The 24,665-nt window shown below is 40.6% G+C and overlaps 2 protein-coding genes and 1 long non-coding RNA gene across 3 annotated transcripts in view; 1 reads left to right on the forward strand and 2 right to left on the reverse strand.

Moving 5' to 3' along the window:
• The window catches only part of ITK (IL2 inducible T cell kinase), a 63,562-nt gene extending 56,735 nt beyond the window's left edge, over positions 1-6,827 (reverse strand). The window contains exon 1 of the mRNA XM_072824366.1: positions 6,401-6,827. Within this exon, the coding sequence (XP_072680467.1) occupies positions 6,401-6,538 (138 nt within the window). The 5' untranslated portion in view covers positions 6,539-6,827. The remainder of the gene's footprint in view (positions 1-6,400) is intronic.
• Positions 6,828-19,546: 12,719 nt separating this feature from the next.
• On the reverse strand, positions 19,547-22,887 carry LOC140632401 (uncharacterized). Its single transcript, XR_012029957.1, has 2 exons — positions 19,844-22,887; positions 19,547-19,742 (listed from the first exon to the last, which is right to left on the reverse strand). It is a non-coding gene; the product is annotated as an uncharacterized lncRNA (long non-coding RNA).
• Positions 20,016-22,909, forward strand: GARIN3 (golgi associated RAB2 interactor family member 3). Its single transcript, XM_072824367.1, has 2 exons — positions 20,016-20,733; positions 21,539-22,909. Exons 1-2 carry the CDS (start codon positions 20,110-20,112, stop codon positions 22,799-22,801), a joined length of 1,887 nt encoding a protein of 628 aa, XP_072680468.1. The 5' UTR covers positions 20,016-20,109; the 3' UTR covers positions 22,802-22,909.
• The last annotated feature ends 1,756 nt before the right edge of the window (positions 22,910-24,665 follow it).

Below are 24,665 nucleotides of genomic sequence, written 5' to 3' on the forward strand. Positions count from 1 at the left end.
TGCTCTAGGTGTTGGTGATGCAATGGTGAGCAAGGTACTCCTGCTCTCATGGAACTGACCCCCCAGTGGATACACAGACAGAAAATAAACAGGAAAGCACATCCATATACCCAATAAATATGTACAGATGCTGATTTATTGAAGTACCCATATACTTAAAAAATAAAAGAAATGAAACTGGATCCTGAGAAAATATTTAAATAGGCACAAACAATTAAGAAACAGCCCCTTCAAAATGCCTGGGGTGCTCCTGATTGTGAGAACAATGAATACAAGCACTGAGAACCCATAGGCCTCAGAGAGCAAGCATGCCCTAAGTGTACCTACCCCTCACTTGCCTTACCCTAGTCCTGGCCATGTCCAAAGGCCCTACAGGGAGCGTGAGTTTGGAGTGTTGAAGGCTCACAAAGAAGGAAAATGTGGTAGAGGCATGGTGGATAGAGAGTGTGGTGTGAAATGAAATTGGAAAGGCAGGTAGGGACTCCTGGATGAAGAGTCTTGTAAGCCATAGCTGAGGATTTCCTTAAGTACTCTAAACAGCCCTGGAAGGGTTTAAAGTGGGAGTAAAACCTGATTTATCATTTTAAAAGTTCGTTCTAGGTGTCACATGGATAATAAATTGTACGGAGCCTAGAGTGACAGTGAATGGCAGTGAAAGCCCAGCCAGAAGGCAACTCAATCACATAGGAGTGAGGCAGAAGGAGAATATGACTGATGAAAGTCTCAAACAAAAATCCTCAGGTAGCTTTAAGAATATTATCGAGGCAGGTTTAGCTGTAGAGGAGAAGAAAGGGTAAGAGAGAAGAGAGTGTGGAGGAAAAAAGAGAACAGTGCTTTCTCCTAAAAAAAATGTGTGTGGGGGTGATGTGTCAGGGTGGAGGTCTGGCCCACCTGCTGATTCCTACATGTACCTTTCTGACCCAACTCTTAAAATTCCAACCTCCTGAATCCTCTGCTTCCTCTTTCAAGGCTGGGCCTTGAAAACTTCTACCTCTGGGGAGTCTTGTTTACTTACTTCTATACCCAGGACTCTTCCTTTTGAAGTCCTATATAACTTGCTTTGTTCTGCTCTTTTGGAATTGAGACTTGTTCTGTTAGGGGTTCATTTATGTAACTCTGACCTCTCCGATGGTATCTCTCCCTCATGTCCTTGCTCTTTCCCTCCTTTTCTTCCTTCCACAAACAATGAATGAGTGAGTAGTATTTGCCAGGCACTGTTATAGACACCGGTGATGCGATCCTTACCAAATTGGGTGCTGGCCCTCATAATGTTTAATGGGAACCTCTCTATCATTAAAAGGAGGGTGGGGGAATGACATTGACACAATAATCACTTTAACAAATGGGTAATTGCAACTCCAGGATGTGCTCTATAGAGAGGGTAGGTATTGCTAAGGCAGAGCAAAACAGGATTAGATGACCTAGTCCAGAGAAATTAAGGAAGCCTTTCCAAGCAACTGACATTCCAAATGATGGCCTTAGATTTGAAAGAAATCTTACGTAGTTGGGTCCCAGAGAGACGGGAGAAAACGGGACATGCGCTGAGATGGAGGATGGCATGTGATAGATTCTGGTGTCTGCTCTAGGTCTAAAAGGAGAATTGCTGCAGGGACATGTCTGCTTTTGATAAGGATCATTGGGACATGATTATAAGGTGTCACGCTGGCTGCTGTGTGGCGAGTAGAGTGGTGGGGGGCTGGGGCAGAGTAGGTGTAGGTAGTAGTAGTTCCAGATGAGAGCTGCTGGCAGGTTACATGGGGAAAGTGATCATAGAAAATGGAGATACAATTTTATAGGAACTTTAGGAAACAAAGTTTGCCCTGCCTCTCATTTCTTTTTGAACACATAGTGGGGCTCCCTGAAGTGATGAAGGCAAAGATTTGTCCTGGAATATGTGTAAAATGATAGAGCTCATGACACACATTATTGCAGAAGATCCATGTGCCCTGGGTTGCTGATTTTTAGGACTGCTTTTTTCCAGTGACGCCATCAGAACAAGAAGGCATTGCATGCTCTGCAGGAACCTGGGGGAGACCCTAGCGACCCACAGGTCACTACTGCTACTAGGAATTAGCATCATTTATCAGGGGGTACTGTTCAGGCCTGAGACATGTGGCGCTTATTTAAATTCTTCCAATACAGGTTATTTAAATTTTCTTTGCCTCCATTACCTGCTCTGAAAATTAGGGTAATAATGTTTCCTAAGGTATGGAGCGGTTCCTAAGGTATGGAGCGGTTGTAAAGATTAGATGAAATAATTTATGTTTAGCACAGTGATTGATACCTAGTAAGTGTTAAGTAAATATTAGTTACTATTATTATTAGAATTATGGTAACCTCCTTCTCATTAAAAGGCAAGATGAAGAAGGAATGTTTAATCATTACCAAAAATGCAAACAGCTTTATGTAGAGTCACACAGCCTTAAGCAACTTACGCAAAGCTGCATAGCTTATAAATGGGGAGCTGGTCTTTGATCCAGATGTGCGTGACACCAGAAACTTTGTTTTTGATTGACATGCAAGGAAAAGCAAGGAAGAAGCAAGGAAATTAAACCATCTTTAATTTAAGACCAATGCGTGCTCCAAGAGATGTTTCTGCTGCTAGATCAGACTGCAGGCTAACAGGCAGAGTGTAGAGCGTAGAGTGGAGGCCCTCACCCAGGCATTGACTAGAATGGTGGTCTTGACTGTTTACCCTGTCCCACACCGTGTAATGGCTCCCACACTATGGTGAGCAACACAAACTTGGTCCTGAAGGTGTAGAGACATTAAAACAGGTAGACCTTTCTGGTTGTCCTGAGGGTCCTTCATAAGACTGAAGTGCTACCAGTAGGGCCAAGCTTATAACATGCCTTTCTCATGAAATACTCAACATCACCCGAGGTAGGTAGGATGCGGGTCTTCGCTTTACAAATAGCAAACAGAGGCTTAAAGAGGTTAAATACCTTGCCTGAGATCCACATCCAGAAAGTGATAAAGTAAGAATTTGAACCCAGCTCTGGCTGGACCATCAATCAATGATGCTTTTCTCCATCTATGCTGCTCCTTCCATCCCATGCTTACTGAGAGTACCCAAAGCCCTCCATTTCTCTTTTACCCCAGAAAAAGAATCTGGTTTTGCTCATATACAACTAGGCATGTTGCTCAGCTGGTGACCCCCTCTCTGAACACTATTTGTATTTAAAGCTGCCAGTGGTATTTTGGAGTTGGCTTGCTGTGGCCCATGAGGGCTGATGGTTAAATTTTGAGGAGTTTTGTGAGCCAGTAGACCTCACATCCGTAGTTTGAAATTGGCCATGGTGGGAGTATTTATACCAGAGACATCAGCAAACACTATGGATTAGGGCTTCCTGATACTCTCCACTGCCACTACCAATGCAGCAGTTGCCAAACATTTACCAGCACACCATGGGGCCCTAATCTCATTGTCCTCTGTTAAAGAATGCCAGGCATCAGGGACCAGTTTGCAAAGAAATTGGCAGGCACAGGGTGGTGTGTGCAAGCATGCCTGCCAGTGAGCCACACAACTCGCCAACTCGATGCTTCCTTCTGGTCCACTGCTCCAGCAGGGAGTTCTTCCTGGCTCCACTGAAAACACTTGCACATTTCATCACCAGACACCAGAATTAAATCCTGGTTAGAATAAGAGGCTCAATCATATGGATATTCAGACATGGATATTTAAAGTTAGGAAAAACACACTTCATTTGCAAAATTACAGAATTTTTTTCTGAGTAGGTTGGATTATTTTTCATATGATGTCATAAATCCACAGAATCTTAAAACTACAAGGAACATAATTTTTAAAAATGAGCAAAGAGAAAAAGCAGCTGTGACCCCGAGAGGGGCAATAGTTGGTTCAGCATCACACATCATGCATATATATCTCCATAGACTTGCATTTAATCACTGAATAGAAAGAATCCAGGACCCTGACGTTAGCCTGGCTTTGAGAAACATTTCAATGTTTTTCTTCCTTTGAAAATGAATATGTTATGTTCCCCTGCTTGCTCCTTTAGAGACATGATGATGATACAAATAATGACTAATTTCTACTAGGTGCTTCTTAGGTGGCAGGGCTTATGCTAACTAAGTACATTACATATTAAGTTGAACTATACGAAATTGCTAATATCTGGTCTTTTTTGATCTACTGAGTGGTAATTTCAGATAGTTTAGTCTAAATACATTCTCTCTGTTAATCTTTACCATATTCTCGTGAAGCGAGTACTATTATCATATCCACTTCACAGATGATAAGGCTGAGGCTTTAAGTTTTTAAGAAACATTTCTTCCCATAAGCATAGAGCTATTGTCACTTACAGGTAATACATAGTGCACACTTGTGTGCAAATCAATGACCCTAAACAACGGATCATATATAGGGCATGGATACTAACAACTCACACACCTTACCTTTCTCAGTGACCTTGGATAAATTTGTAACCAATGGATTTTTACAATATTTAAAGAAATGCTTTTATCAATGTTGCATATGAATATGAACCACAGGCATTAGAAAACAAAAAATGTGATGTTTGTGCACTATATATCTGCTATATCCTGTATGGAAATGTTAGGAACTCTAGCTTTGGCACCCCAGAATTAAGTGTCCTGGAGTTTTTTAAGAATACTTAAATGAATAAGTAGAGTGATTTTACAACATTGCCTATATGCAAATTATAACCAACAAAAATCTGAATCAAGACCTTTTGGTTGTGTGATTATTTGTAAATAATATTGTACTAAATTCACAACCAAACAGCCCATAAACAGCAACACTGCTTAAAAATGATCACTGCTAACTAAAGCTCATGATGCCTGGAAAACAAAGTGGTGAAAGCTACAAAATGGGCTTTGAAAAAGATATTTAAATCAAATGACTCTTCTCTCAATATGAAAGAAGAAACCAAGTTATAATATCACAGTAAGAAAAAAATTGACCCATGCCATGTGATTTATCAGCTATATATGATGAATCCTCCAAGTTGGCTACTGGCTGTCTGTTAACTTAGTTAACAAATACTTACTGAGTATCTAGCAAAGGGACCTTGTCCATAAGTAATACCATGTGCCTTCAGATTGATTATTGATTATTTTCAGTACAAGTATCCTGAAGATTAGCATGTCTGAACCTCTAAAGAAGCAGCAGTATGATTTCACTGGCAGCATCCACAGGTTCCATCACCAGTCTGACCTCCTTCAGGGCTCCATTTTATTGAACACCTCAAAGCCTGGCTCTTGAAAGATCCCAAACTCATGCCTATACCTACTAAGTCAGATCCCAACTAGGAATGGAGATGTCTTTGTCTCTAAGTGACCACCAAGCACATAATGTTGTTTCCCCTTCTGTAAAATGTAAGTGAAAACTCTTGCCTAACTTCCTTAATAATGGGAAAAATAAATAATGATATAGTAATAAGTCACACACAAGCTTTGAAAATTTGCTAAGAAGGCCTAAACAGGTACAAGAATTTTTAAAGACGAAAGGAATGTTGTAGGTAGTCCCTCCAGACCTTTCATTATAGAAAGAAATAATCTGATGCAAAAAGTAGACATGTTCCCAGGCTCAATCACGAGAGAGAGTAGAGTTTGGTCTAATAACCAGGGTTATTATCAGCATTATTATCAGTGATAATAAGAGCAACATGAACAATCATAATATTACTGATCTTATAGAATATAAGAGTATCTCTAGATATATAAGAAGACTGACCTAGCTAAGCAGCTGTAGTCTTCTGGATAAGAACTATTGATCTGTACTGCAGAGCACTGCAACAGCTCCTGTCTCTGGCTAAGTTTTCCAAGGGATAAAGAGGTTTACCACTGGGTCTTGCAATTTTAACATAGTTAAATGCCCAGGGAATATTATTCCAAGATATCAAGTGAGTAATGACAGTGGGACAAATAGAATTAAATTCATAAAAATGTTGACATTGAATTATTACTTAATCATTCCAAGTATCAGTTTCCCCCACTATAAATTAAGGAAACTGGGCAAAAATTATCTCTTAGATCCCATTAAATGCTAATATTTTATTAATCTATGTTCCATAAAATCTAGTATATTTCAGATGAAGCTAAAATTCTATCCAATCATAACATTTGCCATATAAAACATTATTATTTTAAACTTGAACTTGCAGGAAAAAAATCACTAACGAATATTAAACATATTCTTTTGCAGGTTTTAGAATAAAATCACCGAATACAACCACCCCACCTCTGGACTTTTCTCCACATTCTCTTCTGATGATTCTTATTGTACTTTTGAGGCAGTTAGAACAAGCACGTCTGTGTCTCCTTTGGCTTTATTTTATTCCATGTGTATCTTCATGATTCAGCCCCATCTAAATAAAAAATACTGCTTAAAAAAAGACAAGACAAAGTGCTCACATACCCCGTGACGATTCTCAAAGTATGCCAGGCTGGTTTTGGTTAAAACAAAGAAACGGACTTTAAAGTTTGAGGGAGAAGTTCTTCTCTTTTGTTGTGATTTCTTGATGAGTTGTTCTTCCAGGAGGATAAAGTTGTTCATGATCCAATTCTTGGGAAGTGATGCACTTTGGGCATCACCCCGTGGCACCACCTGTGGAAACAGCTTTGGGGTGAGGACTGCACAGGGGAGGCAGTTGATCTTCAAAGAGTTGTTAAAAGGCCTCTTGCCTCCGAAGCTATCTTTTGATCAGTGTTCAGTCAACAACGTGGAGCTTCTCCTCTGATGTCAAAGGCTATAACCACATCCTTTCAAAATTCACAAAACTAAGAAGCGTATGTAAAAACTATACATAACCTTGGCTGTATGGTTGGGAAATGATATTTGAAGAATCTTAGACTCAAAATGATAGGAAGCTTTAGACTTTAATCTTTATAGTTCCTGATTTAGCCCATTGAACAGTTAAGGCGTGTTGCTATTAGGGTGGGAACACGGGCTCTGGAGCCAATGGGTATAGTTTGTGCACTAGTTTCCTCTTGCTGCTGACAAATTATCACAAAGTCAGTGGCTCACAAATGTATTATCTCACAATTCTGTAGTTCAGAAGTCCAAAATAGGCCTCACCAGGCTAAAATCCAGGTTTCAGCAGGTTTGTGATCCTTTCTGGAGGATCTCTAGGGTAGAATCTGCTTCCTTGCCCTTTTTGCTTCTAGGACTACCTGTATTCCTTGGCTCATGGTTCCCTTCCTCCATCTTCAAAGCCAACAAGATCTGGTCGAGTTCTCTCACTTTGTACCACTGTAAGCTCTTCTGTCCTCCTCTTCCAAAAAATGTTTAAAGATTTTATTTATTTATTCATGAGAAATACAGAGAGAGACACAGGCAGAGGGAGAAGCAGGCTCCATGCAGGGAGCCTGATGTGGGACTCGATCCCGGGACTCCAGGATCATGCCCTGGGCCAAAGGCAGGTGCTAATCTGCTGAGCCATCCAGGGATCCCCTCCTCTTCCAAATATAAGGACCCTTGAGATTACCCTGGTCTGCCAAGATAATATAAAATAATCACCCTATTTTAATGTCAGTTTATTAGAAACCTTAATTCCATCATCTACCTTAATTCTCCTTTGTCATGTAACCTAACACATTCACAGGTTCCAGAGATTAGGCATCGACATCTTTAGGGGATCTATTCTTCTCTCTACCACACTTTGAATTCAGGCGCTACCACCTAACTAGCTGTAAGACTCTAGGTAAATTACTCAAGAGTTCTGAGCCTCAGTTTTTTTTTAATCTGTGAAAGGGGATAGCAGTGCTCCTATACAAAGGCACTGCAGGGCTGCTCTCTGGCTTCCTTGCCAGTCTCATCTCACAGCTTGCTCACACATTCTCACTCCAGCCCTCATGTATGCTCCTTATACCACTTTGAACACCTCATTTAGCCTGAAAACAGCTTCTCTCCTCTGATTTGCCTGTTTTAACTCTAAATTATACTGCAAGTCTTAGCCTGCATGTCACTTCCTCAGGGAAGCTTTTCTGGCTTTCCTAAATCAAATTCGCTAATTATACGTAGATGATACCTTACACCTTTCTCTTTATACCCATCATGACCATTGTCATTGTACATTTTGGAGCGTGATTTTGCATTAATGTTTCTCTTCCCCACGATTCTAGAAGCTCCATGATGGTAAGGACTATGTGTGGTTTTGCTCACTGTTATATACTCAGCAACCATCATGATGCCTGGTGCATACAACGGATGTTAAAAAAATAAATGTGTTGGATGAATAATCACCAAACCGGACTAGACAGTTAAAAGAGACAATGACTATAAAACACTTAAGAGATGTATATTGAAGTTTATTATTTTTAAAAGTTTCAATGAAAGCCCATAGGAGTTACGAACAGATGATTACTTTCCTATTCTAAAACCTAGTGGAAAAGCAGATAACAAGTATAAATGACACAAAAAGCAAAGCATGTTTGGCCTTTGAGATAAAGAAACCTGCATTGGAATCCCGTTTCTGTTATTTACTAAGCTGTTTCTCTTTGGGTAAGCTACTTACCATCTCTGATCCTTGGTCTCCTTGTAGGATCCTTTAGAGGACTGAATGCCACAAATACTGAGTGATGGGTGCTAACCACATATCTTGCCTTAGAAATAGTAGGTTTTTTTTTTTTAAGATTTTATTTATTTATTCATGAGAGACACAGAGAGAGGCAGAGACATAGGCAGAGGAGAAGCAGGCTCCATGCAGGGACCCCGATGTGGGACTCGATCTTGGGACTCTGAGATCACGCCCTGAGCCAAAGGTTCAACTGCTGAGCCATCCAGGTGTTCCAAAATAGTACATTGTTGAAGTATAATATGTGAGTCCTACTCTGGCATGAAGTAAATAACCAAGAAATCTCAATGGAAACAGAGATGGAGTATACTGGACAGAGATAAATAATGAAATAAAACAACTGTTATTGCAGGATAGGAGTGCAACCTTTTAAAATTTTCTGTTTTGAATGTAAATTACCAGACTAAAGCTTAATTTTGTTTCATATATTGGACGCCCCAGCACAGTCAAGACACTCAAGAAGGTGGATAGGGGTGATACTTTAAATGATTCCCTCTCCCACCTTCTGAGGTTTTACGATGTGTGTGGAAATACACTGCCCAAAAGATGTATTATTTTTTTTCTGTCTGACTATGATGGGGTTGAGGCAAGGAATGCTGTTTTTTTCCAAACAGCTACTCTTCCCTCTTCTTTCTGGGTAACTGACTTCCTGAAGGTTATCTGGGCATATGGCTTCCAGAATAAAGACTACATTATCTGGTCACTCAACTGTTTTTTAGCTAATGGAACATAATGAGCAGATGTGATGAGCACAACTTCCAGGGGGGTGTCCTTTATTGGCAGTCATCATACTCATTTTCTTTTTTTCCCCCTTCCTTTCTACTGACTAGAATAGGGATATGAAGGTTAGAGCTGGAGCAGCAGTTATTTTGTAACATGAGGTGAAAATTGCATGTTGAGGACAATGGAGGGTTAAGATAGAAAGAGCCATAGGTCCCAATGACCTTGGATCCTCCATGCCACCCTGGGATCACCTTTTTTCTTTTTTAACATAGAGAGAGATAAAATACATTTTCTAAGCCTCTGTTATTTTGAAGTTCTGTCACTCACGCTAAACCTAGAGTTAACTAATATAGTGCTATATTTTGAAATAGACTGTAAACTCCTTTGAGAAGGATAGATATAGACCTGTTTTGTTCAGGTTGAAAGGTTTACAGACTTCTCAAAGTTTTATCTGAGAAAGAAAAATATCATGAGTAAATGCTGTAATAGGCGCTTTTCATTTGCCAAGTCTTCATGAAGTGAAATCATAAGTAATTTATTTTCTTTCTCATAATACCTTCAAGCCCACTCATTGGGATTTATCTTTGTCCTCAACTAAATGTGACCTTAGGAGCCCCAATATTTTCTCATAGCTTTCAGGAAATATTCATAAAAGTACATAATCTGTTTTAAGATTTTTGTTTATTTTTTTGAGAAAGTGTGACTGTGTGTGTGGAGAGGGGGCAGAGAGAGAGAGACAGAGAGAATCCCAAGCAAACATGCTGAACACATAGAGCCCCACAAAGGGCTTGACGCCATAACCCTGAGATCACACACTGAGCTGAAACCAAGAGTTGGACATTCAACTGATGGAGCCACTCAGACACCCCTCTTTGTTTTGGTTTTAAAAAGTCCAGTTTGCAGGAGCTAAATTCAAGAAGCTCCCACTTGTCAAAGATGCAGCAATTTGAGCATCAAAAAGAACAGTAGTGTCAATGAATTGAAGAATGGTCAGATGTTAAAATCATGGGTTTTTTTAAGATGCTTAAAAAAAATCTCAACCTATTGATCACTTTGGGAGAATGCTGGAGAACCAATTTATTATTATGAAAACTAGAAAACAAAGGGAAAGAATAAGACATATCTCTTGTCTTTCTTGAAGAACCATATCTCAGTTTAGTAATCAAATACTTAATAAGGGAAAGTCTTTCTTTAGAGAAGAATATCAACTAACACATGAAGAGAGAGTGTTAGAACACTGTCATCATGCAATCTCAATGACATGATGGGTTTAGGCAACAATCATCAGTGGCTACTAAAATCATCATGTTGAAAAGCCAACAGAAAAATATATTGTTTTTACATTAGCTTGATAATACTTTATTGATGAATCTTAACATCACATAAAGAGAGACAACTAGACATTATATGTTTCCTGATGCAATACAATAGGAAGTACACAAAACCACCTACGCAGCGATCTTACAAAAAAAAAATATTGGAGATAAAGGAACATGACAAATGACACAGAGAGATGCAATTGAATGAGTCCAGAATATACAAAATACTGAAGACAAATGGCCCTGTGTCTGCAACAAATTAGTCAGAGAAAAAAAACCTGTAGATTAAAAGACTAACAGGAAAAAAAAAAAGACTAACAGGCATATTAAGTATGTGATAGTTTTGTTTGGATTTATGCTCAAACAAACCAATTGTATAAAGTTATGAGACAACTGGGAAATCTGAACATCGGCTGCATATTTGATGATTAATTATTAATTTTTAAGATGTGATAATGTCCCTGTTATGTTAAAAGAGTCCTTATTTTGCACAGAAACATACTGAAATAATTATTTATAAAATAACAAAATGCTCACGATTAGCTTTGTTATAATTCAGGGAAGGAGGAGAAATAGGTGGAGAAGGAATGAGAAATGTTTGTCCATGAGTTGACAATTACTGAAACTGGGTAATGGGTAGGTGAGGATTCTTTATTCTGTTCTTTTTATGTTGCTATATGTTTGAAATTTTCCATAATGAAAAGTTAAAAAAAGAGAAACCAAGGTGAGTCCAGATCAGCATAATCATCAGAAGTCCAAATATGCATTCAATTTAATGCTTTTCCTCAATCCAAGCATGAGCCTGCCTCAGGCTTAGAAGTACATTGACTTTTCCACCATGCCCTGACTCTTTCTCTTTCACCTGGCATTAGTCTGGCTCCTGACCCACCCGTTCAGGCTCAGGGGGAAGAGAGGCAAAAGGCACTGCATTCAATGAGGCTACAGTTGGGATCTGGGGTTGATGCCCTCTGCATGTGGCAGATACACAATTGTCACTTTTTCTTCCATAGGAAAGTTTTGTCATGTGTTTTGTTGTTGTCATTATTTTCAGAGGGCGCCGAGTGTGGGAGGTGAGAACTGAGGAGAACAGCAGTTCTCTTGATGTGGGAGATGCCACTTGGACTGGCCAATGAGCCCAACTCTCAGCTTTTGGACACTTGCTGCTGTATCTTCAGCATGCCCCTTGTTCTTTCCAACTCTGTTGGGATCCCCTTGCCCATCTTGGTTGTCCTCTTGGATGAATTTTCCTTGAAAACTAACTGTATGCTATTTATTCCCTTTTATGGCTCTACCGTAGAAAGACTCAAGGATCCTTGCCCTGCAATTGATGGGTGCACCATTTGCCCTAAGTACAGCCTCTTCTCCCTCTTGACACCAAATAAATAGCTCTTCCACAAACTTTCACCATTACATTTCTCCAAGTGGGATTTATACACCAATCCTTATGTCTCCTAAACTCTATGAGACTTATGTCAAGTTCATGAAGTCCCTTTGAGTCCCTTCACTTGGCTTCTGAGGGATGCCAGCGCCCCCTGTCCTTCCCCCTCAGTGGGTTGGGAGAGGAAATTCATAGTGCACCAAAATCTTTCTCCTGACTTTTCAAGTCCTTATTTTCTAACGGCTGAAGGTGGGCAGACACTACTACTAGCAGAACCTGTTTGGCTCCTTATTGTGTCACAGATGACATAGTATTCTATTTTAGGATAGGAAGATGCTTGATTCCTCTAATTATAGTATTAGAGGTCTTTGTGGCCTCAACTGAAACTGAGTTGAAAAGCCTCATTTAAAACCCTATAACGAAGAAGAAAACAATTCAGACTGGCACTACTGGATCCAAACATCAGAATTTTTCATTTTCATTTCTGTGTTCGGCTCTGTGTTGACTTCATGCTAAGGCTCACTTTCCTTCATGGCAGCAACATGGATGCCAGGAGTTATAGGGCTGATGTGTTACCACCGGAACCGGATTCTTTTCCCTAACAGTTCCAGTGAAATCCTCAGAACTGTGGGTCATTGACCTGGTTTGGTGGCATGATCACATGCACCTCCATCATCACAGCCAAGGCAGTAGAATGTTTTGTCACCTATTTCTAGGTCTGCACTCTCTCCTGGATTTGGGGGCAGGGTACAGTCAGTGCTACCCAACCACATAGACTGAGAGTATGGGGGGGGCGGTGGCCCTCCAAAGGAACACCTGAGTGTTGCTGCCAGAGAATGTTGTGGAATTGATGCCAGCTCATCAATAAATCATCTGCCTTTTCCCCAATCTAAGGTCTATCTTTGTTGCTTTATCACATGAGGTCCCACAATTCTAATCCTCTTCCCTGGTCTAGGGAATAACCATTCAGATAAGCAAAGATGCTTCTTATGTAACCCCAGAGCCTTCCTGTGTGCAGGCCAAAGATCCTTTAACTGTCCTCTTAGGATGTAGCTCCGAAGCTCTTTCTTTTCCTTGTGGTTCTCATCCGAATTGATCAGATTTATTTATATCTGTTTAAAAATGATACTCAGAATATTTTGGTAATTACATAGCCTCTTCTGAAAAATGTTTTAAAAACCTCACAAACCTTTTTTCCTTCTAGAACTATTAGTCCTAGAGAAAAACAAAAGCAAAAGCACATTGATATATATGCACAAAGTGTTCCCTGCAGTGTTATTTGTGACAGAAAAGGTCTATATGCACATCCCTGAGAAACTTGTTAAATAATCTATGATGCCTCCATCCAACAGGATATAAGATGATGAAAATGAATAAAGTTAAAGCATATCTATAATGAATCACTCTAAAAAAGTACAAGATATATATAAGATAGAAAAGTTACAGACCACTGTGTATGGCATACTTCTGTTTTTACCTAAAAACCTTTTGTGTTTATATTAATGTATATATATATACATATACACACACAGGGAGATGTCAGAGAATTTACATATTAAACTTTCAGCAAATGGAATTGAAAGAGTAGAAAGATGTTTCATTTTTCAATTTAAATAATTTTTAAAATGACATTATGGGAGAACTCCTTTTTACTTCCCAGTTTAAAATAAAACTATGCCCTTTGTTGGAAATCTTTGGTTGGGTAGCAGAAGACAGTGATAATAGGTGGCTAGGAAGCTCAGAGCTAATTTCCTGAAATAGACCTATATTTCTGGTTATAACAGTGAAATACATCCTTGCTGGAAAAGACAAACCAGCAAATAGACAAAATAAATAATTACTTCTAGTGTCACCCCTCAGAGATAATCAATGTTAACATTGATTGTACATTCCTTCAGTATTTTTCAGAGTTAACTTTAATATTTCATTGTCATAATCATCTTATCCCAGCTCCTGAATCTGCTATCTCCCTCTACCTGTAGAGTTTCTAATCTTTGTTTTTATCTTTATTGTTAACTGTTTTATTATTTGTGTGTATATTTAATGGCAAGCTTCTATAGTATAACATCAAAGAAATAAATATATAAACTGAGGTAGGACATCTCCTGGCTTATAAACATAGCAAACTTGGAAGCTGAGAGGAAAATAGTCTTTTGTTCTTTTTCTTAAAATATTTTATTTATTCATGAGACACACACACACACACACACACACACACACACACACACAGAGGCAGAGACAGAGGCAGAGAGAGAGGCAGGCTCTCTTCAGGGAGCCTGATGTGGGACTTGATCCCAGGACCCCGGATTCATGACCTGAGCCAAAGGCAGACACTGAACCACTGAGCCACACAGGTGCCCTGGAAAATAGTCTTAAGACAAAATCCGAGTTTAATTTTGGCTCAGTATGGGGCTAACTGTAGCTGTGTAGGACAGAAGAACGAATGAAGCCAAAAGAAGGTAGAAGGGAAAGAGAGGTGACATTAGTTGGATCATAATATTAAGAAATAAAATTGTTTAGATCACCTGTTTGGCTTCTTTTATGCATAACAGCTCATTTTCTTTTTAAACCCAAGGCAGAAGTAGATTGATTTGCATACTGGCCCTTAGGGGAAGCATCAGGGTGATGGTAGTTTTTTTCTGACAGCCAGAGGTGAGGCAGAAATTGGATTGGCCTCCTGAAGTCCTTGGTACCTAAGGCTAACCGCAGCTCATCCCACGCCACCGTGCTTAGCAGCATTGACATAAAAGTATTGTGGATTGTATTTTAGGCCAGGGGATTTACCCAGCAGATACATATTGTGTATAGTATGGAAATCTCCCCGCCCTCACATCCTGCCCTAGCTCACAATGCCCTCTCAGGTGGCATATTCATTGAAAAGGCTATATATAGCTTTCTGCTTGCCTTGGTTTTCAAAATAATAGACGGGTAGCAAAAGTTATTGACTTGAAACCTCTTCCCATGATAAATAGTAGACTTCAGCCACCTATAATCTTGCATGTCTATACTCAGTATATCATACGTAGGGTTTTCACTTTGCATGTCTCTTTAATCTTAGGCTAATTAAAAATATAAGGAAAATTATGCTTAGAATTGTGGCTTTGGCAGTTTTTCATACAAAACAATCATTGTTGGTTTTAATATTGGGATGGGTGATATTAGGTTCACCCTTCATTTCAACTCATTCGCTATTTTACCCTATCATATATTTAATTGTCCTTCTGTTTTGTTGTCCGTTTGTAGTGTGTTTTCCTGGATCATAAGCTTTCTGAAATTAAGGTCATGGCTTATACACGGTTCACTATCTTCCTTGTTAAGAAAAATTATCCAAACTCCTTTTTTTTTTTTAAGATTTTATTTATTTATTCATGAGAGACACACACACACACACAGAGGCAGAGACACAGCGAGAGGGAGAAGCAGGCTCCATGCAGGGAGCCCGACGTGGGACTCGATCCTGGGTCTCCAGGATCACGCCCTGGGCTGAAGGTGGTGCTAAACCGCTGAGCCACCTGGGCTGCCCCAATTATCCAAACTTCTAAATAAAAAATTGTCAAGCAGGCAACATGTACTATCAGTGCCATATTAAAGCATTGCTTAACACACCAGCCCAAGGATTGCTTAATTAGCTAAGAGAAGGAACTAAGACAATGGAATTGGATCAATAAGTTAAGACTGAAGTATTGCTATCTATTATTTTTAGCAGCTTTACTGAGATACATTTCACATACCATAAAATCCATTCATTGAAACTGTAAAGTTCAGTGGTTTTTAGTATATTCAGAGTTTGTAACTATCACAGTGTAATTTGATTCAAGTATCAGACTCTGTGAAGTTCTGTCATAACTTACAGATTTTTGTTTAGAAGAGATGCAAATGATTTTTGCCTCATAAAAAAGATAACCTCAAAGGTTGAGATTGTGTTGCTCCGTAGAGATTTAACCAGTTTAGTAACTAATCTGAAATGTTTACCTGATATTCTTTTTTAATACCAATGACTATTCCTCTGATTCTTTTTTGTTGTTTTTTTTTTTTAAAACAAGTCATGGGATACTGACCTGCTCTTTTTTAAAAAATTTTATTTATTTATTCGAGAGAGAGAGAGAGAGAGAGAGAGAGAGACAAGAGAGATACAGGCTTCACACAGGGAGCCCAATGTGGGACTCGATCCCGGGTCTCCAGGATCACTCCTTGGGCCGAAGGCAGGCGCCAAACCACTGAGTCACCCAGGGATCCCTCTGATTCTTTTTTGAACCAGATTTACCATCCTGCTGGTTCTCTTATTGATGGATTAATTAAATCTTTGTCGTGTTTTCATTCTATATTTGAATGAAAATCATCTTTAAAATTTTTTGAGATTTACATTTTGATAACTTGAATGCTCTTAGCACAATAATCGGCAATGGAAAGGCCAATCAGTAAATATATCCTAACTTGTTGATCTTCATTTTTTTTAAGGTTATATTTATTTATTCATGAGAGACACACAGAGAAAGGCAGAGACATAGGCAGAGGGAGAAGCAGGCTCCAAGCACAGAGCCCCATGTGGGACTCGATTTTGGGTCTCCAGGATCACACCCCGGGGTGAAGGCTGTGCTAAACCACTGAGCCACCCGGGCTGCCCGATCTTTATATTTTTGATAGGGGATGTGTTGGGCTTCTAAAGGTTGGGAGGAGAGAATACGTTTTTGAAAGGTCTTAAGGAGAAATCAGAAAATAAATTTTGAATGATATTTTGTATTTTGGTTCTCAAATTCTGAAATGTGCTAGGGAGAGTTACCTTTGAATGAAGCTATTTATTTACTTCTTTTCTATGTGAAGGCCTGAATCAATGAATATTCTTAGAGTCTTACTGATATAACATTTTTTTATAAATGTAAAAATCTTAAAATATTGTCTATTTCTATGTAAGTAGTATGTGCAATGAAACAAAATCTGAAAGGTATAGAAGAGAATGCTCTGGAGAGCTAAGTCTCTATCCCACCATTTCCCTCAGCCAACAAGTTGCCCCAAGGTTGCTCCTGTTACCAGTATCTTGCACATCTTTGCACATGTACGGACACACACACAAACATATACAAGTTTCAAAATGTTTTATTCAAAAATATATGGCATATCATATATGCTATTTTGCAACTGGCTTTTTTTCACTTACTAATATCTATTGAAAAATTCTCAACACCAGTATATATAATAGCTGTCTCAATCAAAACATGTCTAGCAACTGATCACTCCTCACTACACTACTTGGATTGCTACCACACTTGTCTTACTCATCAACTCTTGCAGGAGCCACCTAGTCTCCACTTCTATCCCTCTGCAGCTCTACAATCTCTTTCCAGCATGGTGGCAAGAATGATCCTCCGTCTATGTCAGTCTGATCATCTCCCATTTAGAGCAAAGCCAGACCTCACAGTTCTACAAGGTCTGTCCTATGCCATCTGCTCCCCTACTGTCACCACAGCTGCCTCTTGGCCTCATTGCCAACTACTTTCTTTCATTCTACTCTTGTCACCGTAGCTGCCTTGGTGCCCCTCTAACATAGCAGCGATGCTCTTACCTCAGAATCTTGGTCCTTGCTATTGCCTCCGACTGAGAGGCTACACCCCTAGGTGTCTGCACCGCTTCCTCCTTGACCTCCTTTATGTCTTTGCTTAAATATCTCTCGTCACTGAACTTTGCTTGACCAGCATCTCCAGCTCCCCCTTCTCACTCAGATACTCCTGTTCAGCTTGCCTACTTCATCTTTCTCCATAGCATTTATCATCAGTGGGCACACCAAATATTTTACTCCTCTTTTTGTCTATGAACAAGTTCTGTGAGAGCTAGGGTAGTTGTCTGTTTTATCCATTGCTGTGTACTCTTAGTACCTAGAACAGGGCCTGGAACAAAGTAGACACTTAATAATATTAATTAAATAGATGAATTTATGCTGCTCAGTACTCGTATATGTGTGCTCTATTTGTGCGACTCAGTCTGGTGTAGTTTAACCACGGCCATATGTGGGGACTTCCATGTGTGTTTGATCTTTTGTGACTTTGAAGAAGTTGTTTAGCTTATTTTAGCCTTGATTTTCTCCTTTATAAAATGCAGATAGTAGTTGTACCTACAATTTATAGAGCTGTTGTGAGGATTCAATTTTTAAAAGAATGCAAAGTGGCAAGTAACCCACCTGGCTTATAAGTTCTTAATGATATGATTGTTTTCTCTTATAATTAACTATTCATCAGAAAAAAAAAACTTACGGGAATATATGGTTGCCTATAATATAGAAAAATCTAACTTCTTATTTTTAAACCTGATAGTGTTAACTTTTAGTGATTATCTCCTCAAAATAGAATATAAGCCACTTTGTTTTTTTTTTTTTATTTATTCATGATAGTCACACACACAGAGAGAGAGAGGCAGAGACACAGGCAGAGGGAGAAGCAGGCTCCATGCACCGGGAGCCCGACGTGGGATTCGATCCCGGGTCTCCAGGATCACGCCCTGGGCCAAAGGCAGGCGCCAAACCGCTGCGCCACCCAGGGATCCCTGTTTTGTTTTGTTTTTTAGGTATGTCATTTAACATCTTTAGAAGAAAACTGTTTAGTCTTTCAGAGGTAAAGACCTTTATCTTTGCATTTTCATTTTCTAGTTGGTCCCCAGATTTAGACTTGCTCAATCAGTTTTGTGGAATAAACAAATAGAAGAATTCATCTCAATGGCCATGAGGAAGCTCATATGTATTGGAAGGCTGCAATGTATCAGATAATGTGGTAGGTACTAGGGGTATAAAAAAGCACATTTTGGAGGCACCTGGGTGGCTCAGTTGGTTGGGCGTCCAACTCTTGATCTCAGCTCAGGTCTTGATCTCAGGGTCATGAGTTCAGGCTCCATGTTGGACTCCATGCTGGACAAGGATCCTACTTAAACTAAATAAATAAAGCTTTAAAAAAGAACATTTTGGGGTTGAAATACCTTCACATGGTGATTGTTGAGTTTGAGGGGGCACATTTTCATTTTAGAAGTAGTCTTCTAACTGGGGGAGGGGGAATTTGGATTAATCACCTGTGTAAAGTAAAAAAAAAAAAAAAAAGAAAAAAAAACACACAAAACCACTCCAGAAAGATGCCATAACTTCTCTGAAGTGCTTTTCAAAGAAACAAAACATCAGTGGTTATCAGGTAGACATCAAGAGTGAAGCAGCAGGCATACCAGTGTGGGAAATCCTATGGTGATTCAAGACCTCTATGAATCCCCGTGGTTCCCAGTAAGTCCCCACGCATATTGCTACCTGCAAATGATTCCATATTTGGTGCAGAATGAGAGTCTAATGGTGAGCCATGCAGCCTAAGGCAGAAAAAAGTCCTGACCTGAGTCACAAGACCTGGGATGGAATCCAGCTCTGTATTCTGACACTGACCAAGATAACCCTGAGCCTTAGCTCATCATCATAAAATTATGGTTTTAAAATTTCACCTCCTCTATATTTCACCTCCTTTATATGAGAAAATGGGTTAGAGAAGCCTCTGTGCCCTGGAAACCACTGTACAAATGGAATTTTGGTTCTAACAGGTAGCAGTAGCTCCTTTGGGCCATTTACTCAGCAACTACTTCTGAGTGCCCATCAGCAGTGTGCTATACACTGAGGACATGAAGAACAGCAATCCCAACAGGATCTGCCCTTAGCAAGCACATGGTCCACTTCTAGGATTTGATCCCCAGGACATAGTTTAGCAGATGCAAAATATACTTGCAGGAAGATGGTCATTATAGGGAGATCTGTAACAACAAAACCAGAAGCAACCCAGATATTTACAAAAGCAGAATGGTTACATAAATTATGCATCCTAACATCTTGATTAAAAGAATATCTAGCCTACCTCCACCTCCACACTGGCAGGGTCAGCCTGTCCCCTGGGGAAGGTGGTGGTTAGTTTGGGGGGAGACTGGTGACCCTGCCCCAAGGGGATGGCTGCTTGGAGGCTGGGACAAAGGGGTGTGTGATGGGGACAGGTCACAAAGGACTGTGAAGGATAAATGCAGTAGTGAGGGGAGATTTAGGCAGAGCCCTGCAGGGAGATGGGCAGTTGCCTTCACTCCCTCTTTCTCTCAAGGACTCGATTTGTGGCTGGTGGAGCTGTCAAGAATGAAGAGAACAATGAGCAGCGAGTGTTTGTTACCTTATTACACAGCCCACAGCTACCGTTCAATGGGTGTGTTCAATACCTCCATGGGGGAACTGCAACGACAACTGTACAAGGGAGGGGAGTATGACATTTTCAAATATGCACCTATGTTTGAAAGTGACTTTATCCAGATCAGCAAAAAAGGAGAGGTGATTGATGTACACAACCGTGTCCGAATGGTGACCGTGGGCATTGCATCCACTAGTCCCATCCTCCCGCTACCTGATGTCATGCTGCTGGCTCGACCAACAAAAGTCTGTGAAGAACATGCCAGACATGCCCGGACCACCACCAAGGGGAGAGGTCGCAAGCCCACAAAGATCCTAGAGCTCACCAGGCTGCTTCCCCTAAAATTTGTCAAGATCTCCATTCACGATCGTGAGAAACAGCAGCTGCGCCTGAAGCTTGCCACTGGCCGTACTTTCTATTTGCAGCTGTGTCCCTCTTCAGATGCACGAGAAGATCTCTTCTGCTACTGGGAAAAACTTGTCTATCTTCTGAGACCCCCAGTGGATAGCAGCAGTAGTACCCCGACCCTGCCAACTAGGGAAGGAGCCAACTTAGAAGATGACAAAAGCCTAATGGTAAGCATCAACAGAGACAGGAGGAAGTGGGGCAGGGTGCTTTGGGAGAGCAGCTCAGAGCTAATCCTATAGAACCCCTGGTGCTCTCTGAGGCACCTGGGAAATGCATTCCACTTGAATAGGCTCAGGGCTAAATGAGCCACCACTAGGGGACTTAACACGCTGGGGAGGTTCTGAATGCTTCTCACCATTGTTCCACAAGGCTGAATTTCAGAGAGACCTTACGTATTAGCTGTTCTGGTCTCATACCTAGGGTTGTAACTCCTTTCATCCATCTGGGCATCCTGAATGCCCAGTCTCTTCTTGAAAACTGATCCCAACCCAGTTACTCTCATCAGCTGTGGAACATTGTTAACAATTTGGAAGTCTCTCCTTCGTTCTGTATCCCTGTGACTACCATGTGCTGATTAAGATCAGGACAACCCATGTGTGTCGCACATGCACAATTTCAGCAGCCACCACAATGTAAAATATGTGGATTCCTTGGCCCAGCAATCCTACTTCTAGGAATCTGTCCTGCAGAGATATAAACACGTGTATGAGAGAAAAGTATATGAGGATGGGGAATTGTATCAGTGCTTTCCCTGGCACTGAGACTGTTAAGTAAAAACCAAGTGACCATTTGATAGGGGTGGTGTAGGTGGGATCTCGCATCAAGCAGGAGCATAGATTTGATCATTTCTACGGTCCTTCCAATTATAAGCTTCAAGTGGCTCAGCTCCAGCTCCAGGTTGAGAAAGGAGCAGACAGTTGTAGTCTCACTTTATCATCTCTTTCATACCTATTTCTCCTCCCCTTGGCACAGACCACAGAGCTCCATGGAGAAGGGGATCAGGATGAGTTCAGGCTTCACAAGCCCCGCGAGGTGTCTAGAGCCAACTCTTCTGCTTATGCTGGGGGAGAGGGAATCCATCATGATCACCGTGGAATGCCCAGTTCACCTGCAGTTATGAGGTCTGCAGGGATGGCCAAAGGAGCAGCTAACAGGGCAGCCTCAGGCATGGCAGTAGCGGGATCAGCAACAAGCTCTACAGCAGGCTTGGCAGTGGCAGGAGCAAAAACAAGCTCTTCATCAGGTGCTCTGAGCTTAGCAGCAACCAAATCTACGAGCACAGGCCAGGTAAGCACGGCCCTGTCTGGAGCCACCGTCAAATGTCCGGGAGAAAGCGGATCCAACAAGGCCATCGCAGGTGCTGTCAATATATCCTCAGAGGGTACAAATGTGGCCTTGGGTGCTGCAAGCATGTCCTCAGTAGGTGCTTCTACCCTGACCACGGGGGCTGCCAGTATCTCCCCAGGGAGCAGCATGAGTGTGGTGTTTGCAGGCACCATGACAACTGGCACAGCTGCTGCAGAAAGATCTGGATGCCTAGTTGTAGGACCCCTTGTCTCCACCTTGCAGAGTGAAGGCTACATGAGTGAACGGGATGGAAGCCAGAAGGTCTCCCAGCCCAATGCTGAAACCCGGAAGGGAAAAAAAGAAAGAAGAGAAAAGAAGGACAGAACTTCCAGCAGGAAAAGTTCCCATCACCACAGGACAGGTGAATGTCACCACAGGACAGGTGAAGGTCACCACAGGAGAGGTGAACGTCACCACAGGACAGGTGAAGGTCACCACAGGACAGGAGGAAATAAGTCGACCCGGAAATCATCCTCCCATCGGTCCTTATCCGGCCATGACAAAAGAGATGACAGAAAGGAGAAGGGGCAGAGCCATGCAAGAAGCAGAGGACACAGCTCTCACAAGAGTGGTACCCATGGCTCTGCAGCAAGGGTGTCAAGGACAGCTCACAAATTGGGGAAGATCAAATCTGCAAATAGTTCAAGTGCTATAAGTAAGAAATCCAGTAAAATTGGCTCTTTCTTCAGGAACTTGAGAGCCATGCCTGGTTCAAAAACAGGGGTCCCATCACACGATAGAGAGGTAGACTTCGTGGCTAAGTCATTAGAGAAGTGCAACATAGAGACGAAGGTAGAGAAAACCCCAGATGGCAAAGACCTGGAGATCTGTAGCACCATGACATCTGAATCAATGGAGACCATAATCTTTGAAGCTAAATCCATTTAAATAGGAGACCAGGCAGGAATCTGCAGTGGAGACCCAGCCTCAGAGAAGTATCCCTAGAGTCAATTCCAGCTTTCTCTAATAAAGGAAACCATGCAACTCCAAAAGAAATGCTATCTTGTCTGAATGTCTATATCCCCTAGCCTGATAATGACCTCACAGTGGCTCCTGTGATGTGAGCCAAGCTACAGCCTGAGACCCCAGCCTCCAGTCAAACAACTTCACCTCCCATCAATGACCACCAGAGTCCGTATGAGTGCCATGCTTTGCTTCAACCCCTTTCTGCCTTTGGTTTCCCCAAGACCATGACTACAAGTCATAGACTATGGGCTGGAAAGCATCACCACTCCCATGTTCCCATGCTCTTCTTTCTCTTTCTCAAAGGTTCCTGAACACAAACTTTCAGCCCAGTCCTTAGACTGAAGACAGGACTCAGATCTCCTTGGGATAATTGAGAGATAAAGGGGATATAGCCACATTTGTAGACAATCAGAATGAGAAGTTTATCATCTAGATCAGGAATTGGCATCCTGAGGGCCAAATCTTGCCAACTAACTGGTTTTGTAAACAAAGTTTTATTGGAACATAGCTACAGCCATTCAGCTATAAATTGTCTACGGCTACTCTCTCATTAAAATGGCAGATTTGCATAGTTACAACAGAGACCTTGTGGCCTACAAAGTCTAAAATATTTACCCACTGGCTCTTTACAGAAAAGGTTTGCCCACTCAACATCCAATCTTAACAATTCTTCCTCCTAAGTATATTCTTTGGAGAAACTCTCACATACGCTTGCCAGGAGACAACTAGGAGAATGTTGACAGTAAAACAATTTGTGATAGCAAAACCCTGGAAAAGCTCAAATGTTCATCAAACAGGAGGATCGATAAATTGTGGTATATGACTACAGTGCATATTAGATAACACTGAAAATGAATACCAGCCATTCATGTTAGCACGGATGAATCTCACATCATATTGAATAATATAAGCAATAGAAAAATACATAGGATATAGTTCCATTTATAGAACAGTTAAAAAACAAGATCAAACAACATGTTTAGGGGTACATATTTACTGAGAGTGTGGAGAAAAACAAAAGAGTAAAATAACATTCAGAATAGTAGATATTGCTAGGGTGGAAAGCTGAGAGGGATGATCTGGGAAGGCACAGAGAACTTCAACAGGGTGGGGATTGTTCTATCAAGCAAAGGACTGTGTCCATGGTATCGTATTATGGAATCTTTTATTTTAACATCCCCAAAATCAGGATGGCTTTTAAATTCCATCAGCCAGGCGGAAGTTGCCACTTTAGAAGAATCTTAACAAATTTATCTCACTTACGTCTTCCTATTAATATATGTGTAAGAGAGATAGACAACAAAATAAGTTTGAAAGTTTTTTTCAGTGCAAAATAAAAATTCTGAATGAATAAATACTCAGAATTCAGGAACATAGAAAAGGCATAGATATATTGTTGAGAAAGAATAATCCAAAGTGCTGTGTACAAATGGTATAATTATGTATGCATGTGGAAAATAATTCCAAAATTAAAAAATTATACCACACTAGAAGTGAGATTATAAATTTAACAAATGTCTATTGTGAAAAAGAAATGACATTGTTTTTTCAACTTAAAAGAAATTGTAAATGAGTTTCACAAGTCCATGAAAATCATTAAACTGTTAACAGGTGATAAAAGTTGGATTTGAGAAAAAATGATTCTGAGAACCAAGTGTGTTTGTATAAGCCTGGAGGTCATCCTCCCAGTCTTACTATTTTTTGCTCATTCTCTCTGACAATAGTGTCTACTAGGATGGAAGTTGAGTTTCCAGTAAAACTTGGGGACTTTCTCTGTAAAGCAAAT

This window comes from Canis lupus, chromosome 4, assembly GCF_048164855.1.
Source record: "Canis lupus baileyi chromosome 4, mCanLup2.hap1, whole genome shotgun sequence".
NCBI classification, from domain to species: Eukaryota; Metazoa; Chordata; class Mammalia; order Carnivora; family Canidae; genus Canis; species Canis lupus.

Bases quoted from the DNA above. Each gene is read 5' to 3' on its own strand.
- GARIN3 (XM_072824367.1), top strand. From the start codon at position 20,110: ATGAAGAGAACAATGAGCAGCGAGTGTTTGTTACCTTATTACACAGCC. The intron at 20,734-21,538 runs GTAAGCATCAAC...CCCTTGGCACAG, and splicing joins AAGATGACAAAAGCCTAATG to ACCACAGAGCTCCATGGAGA.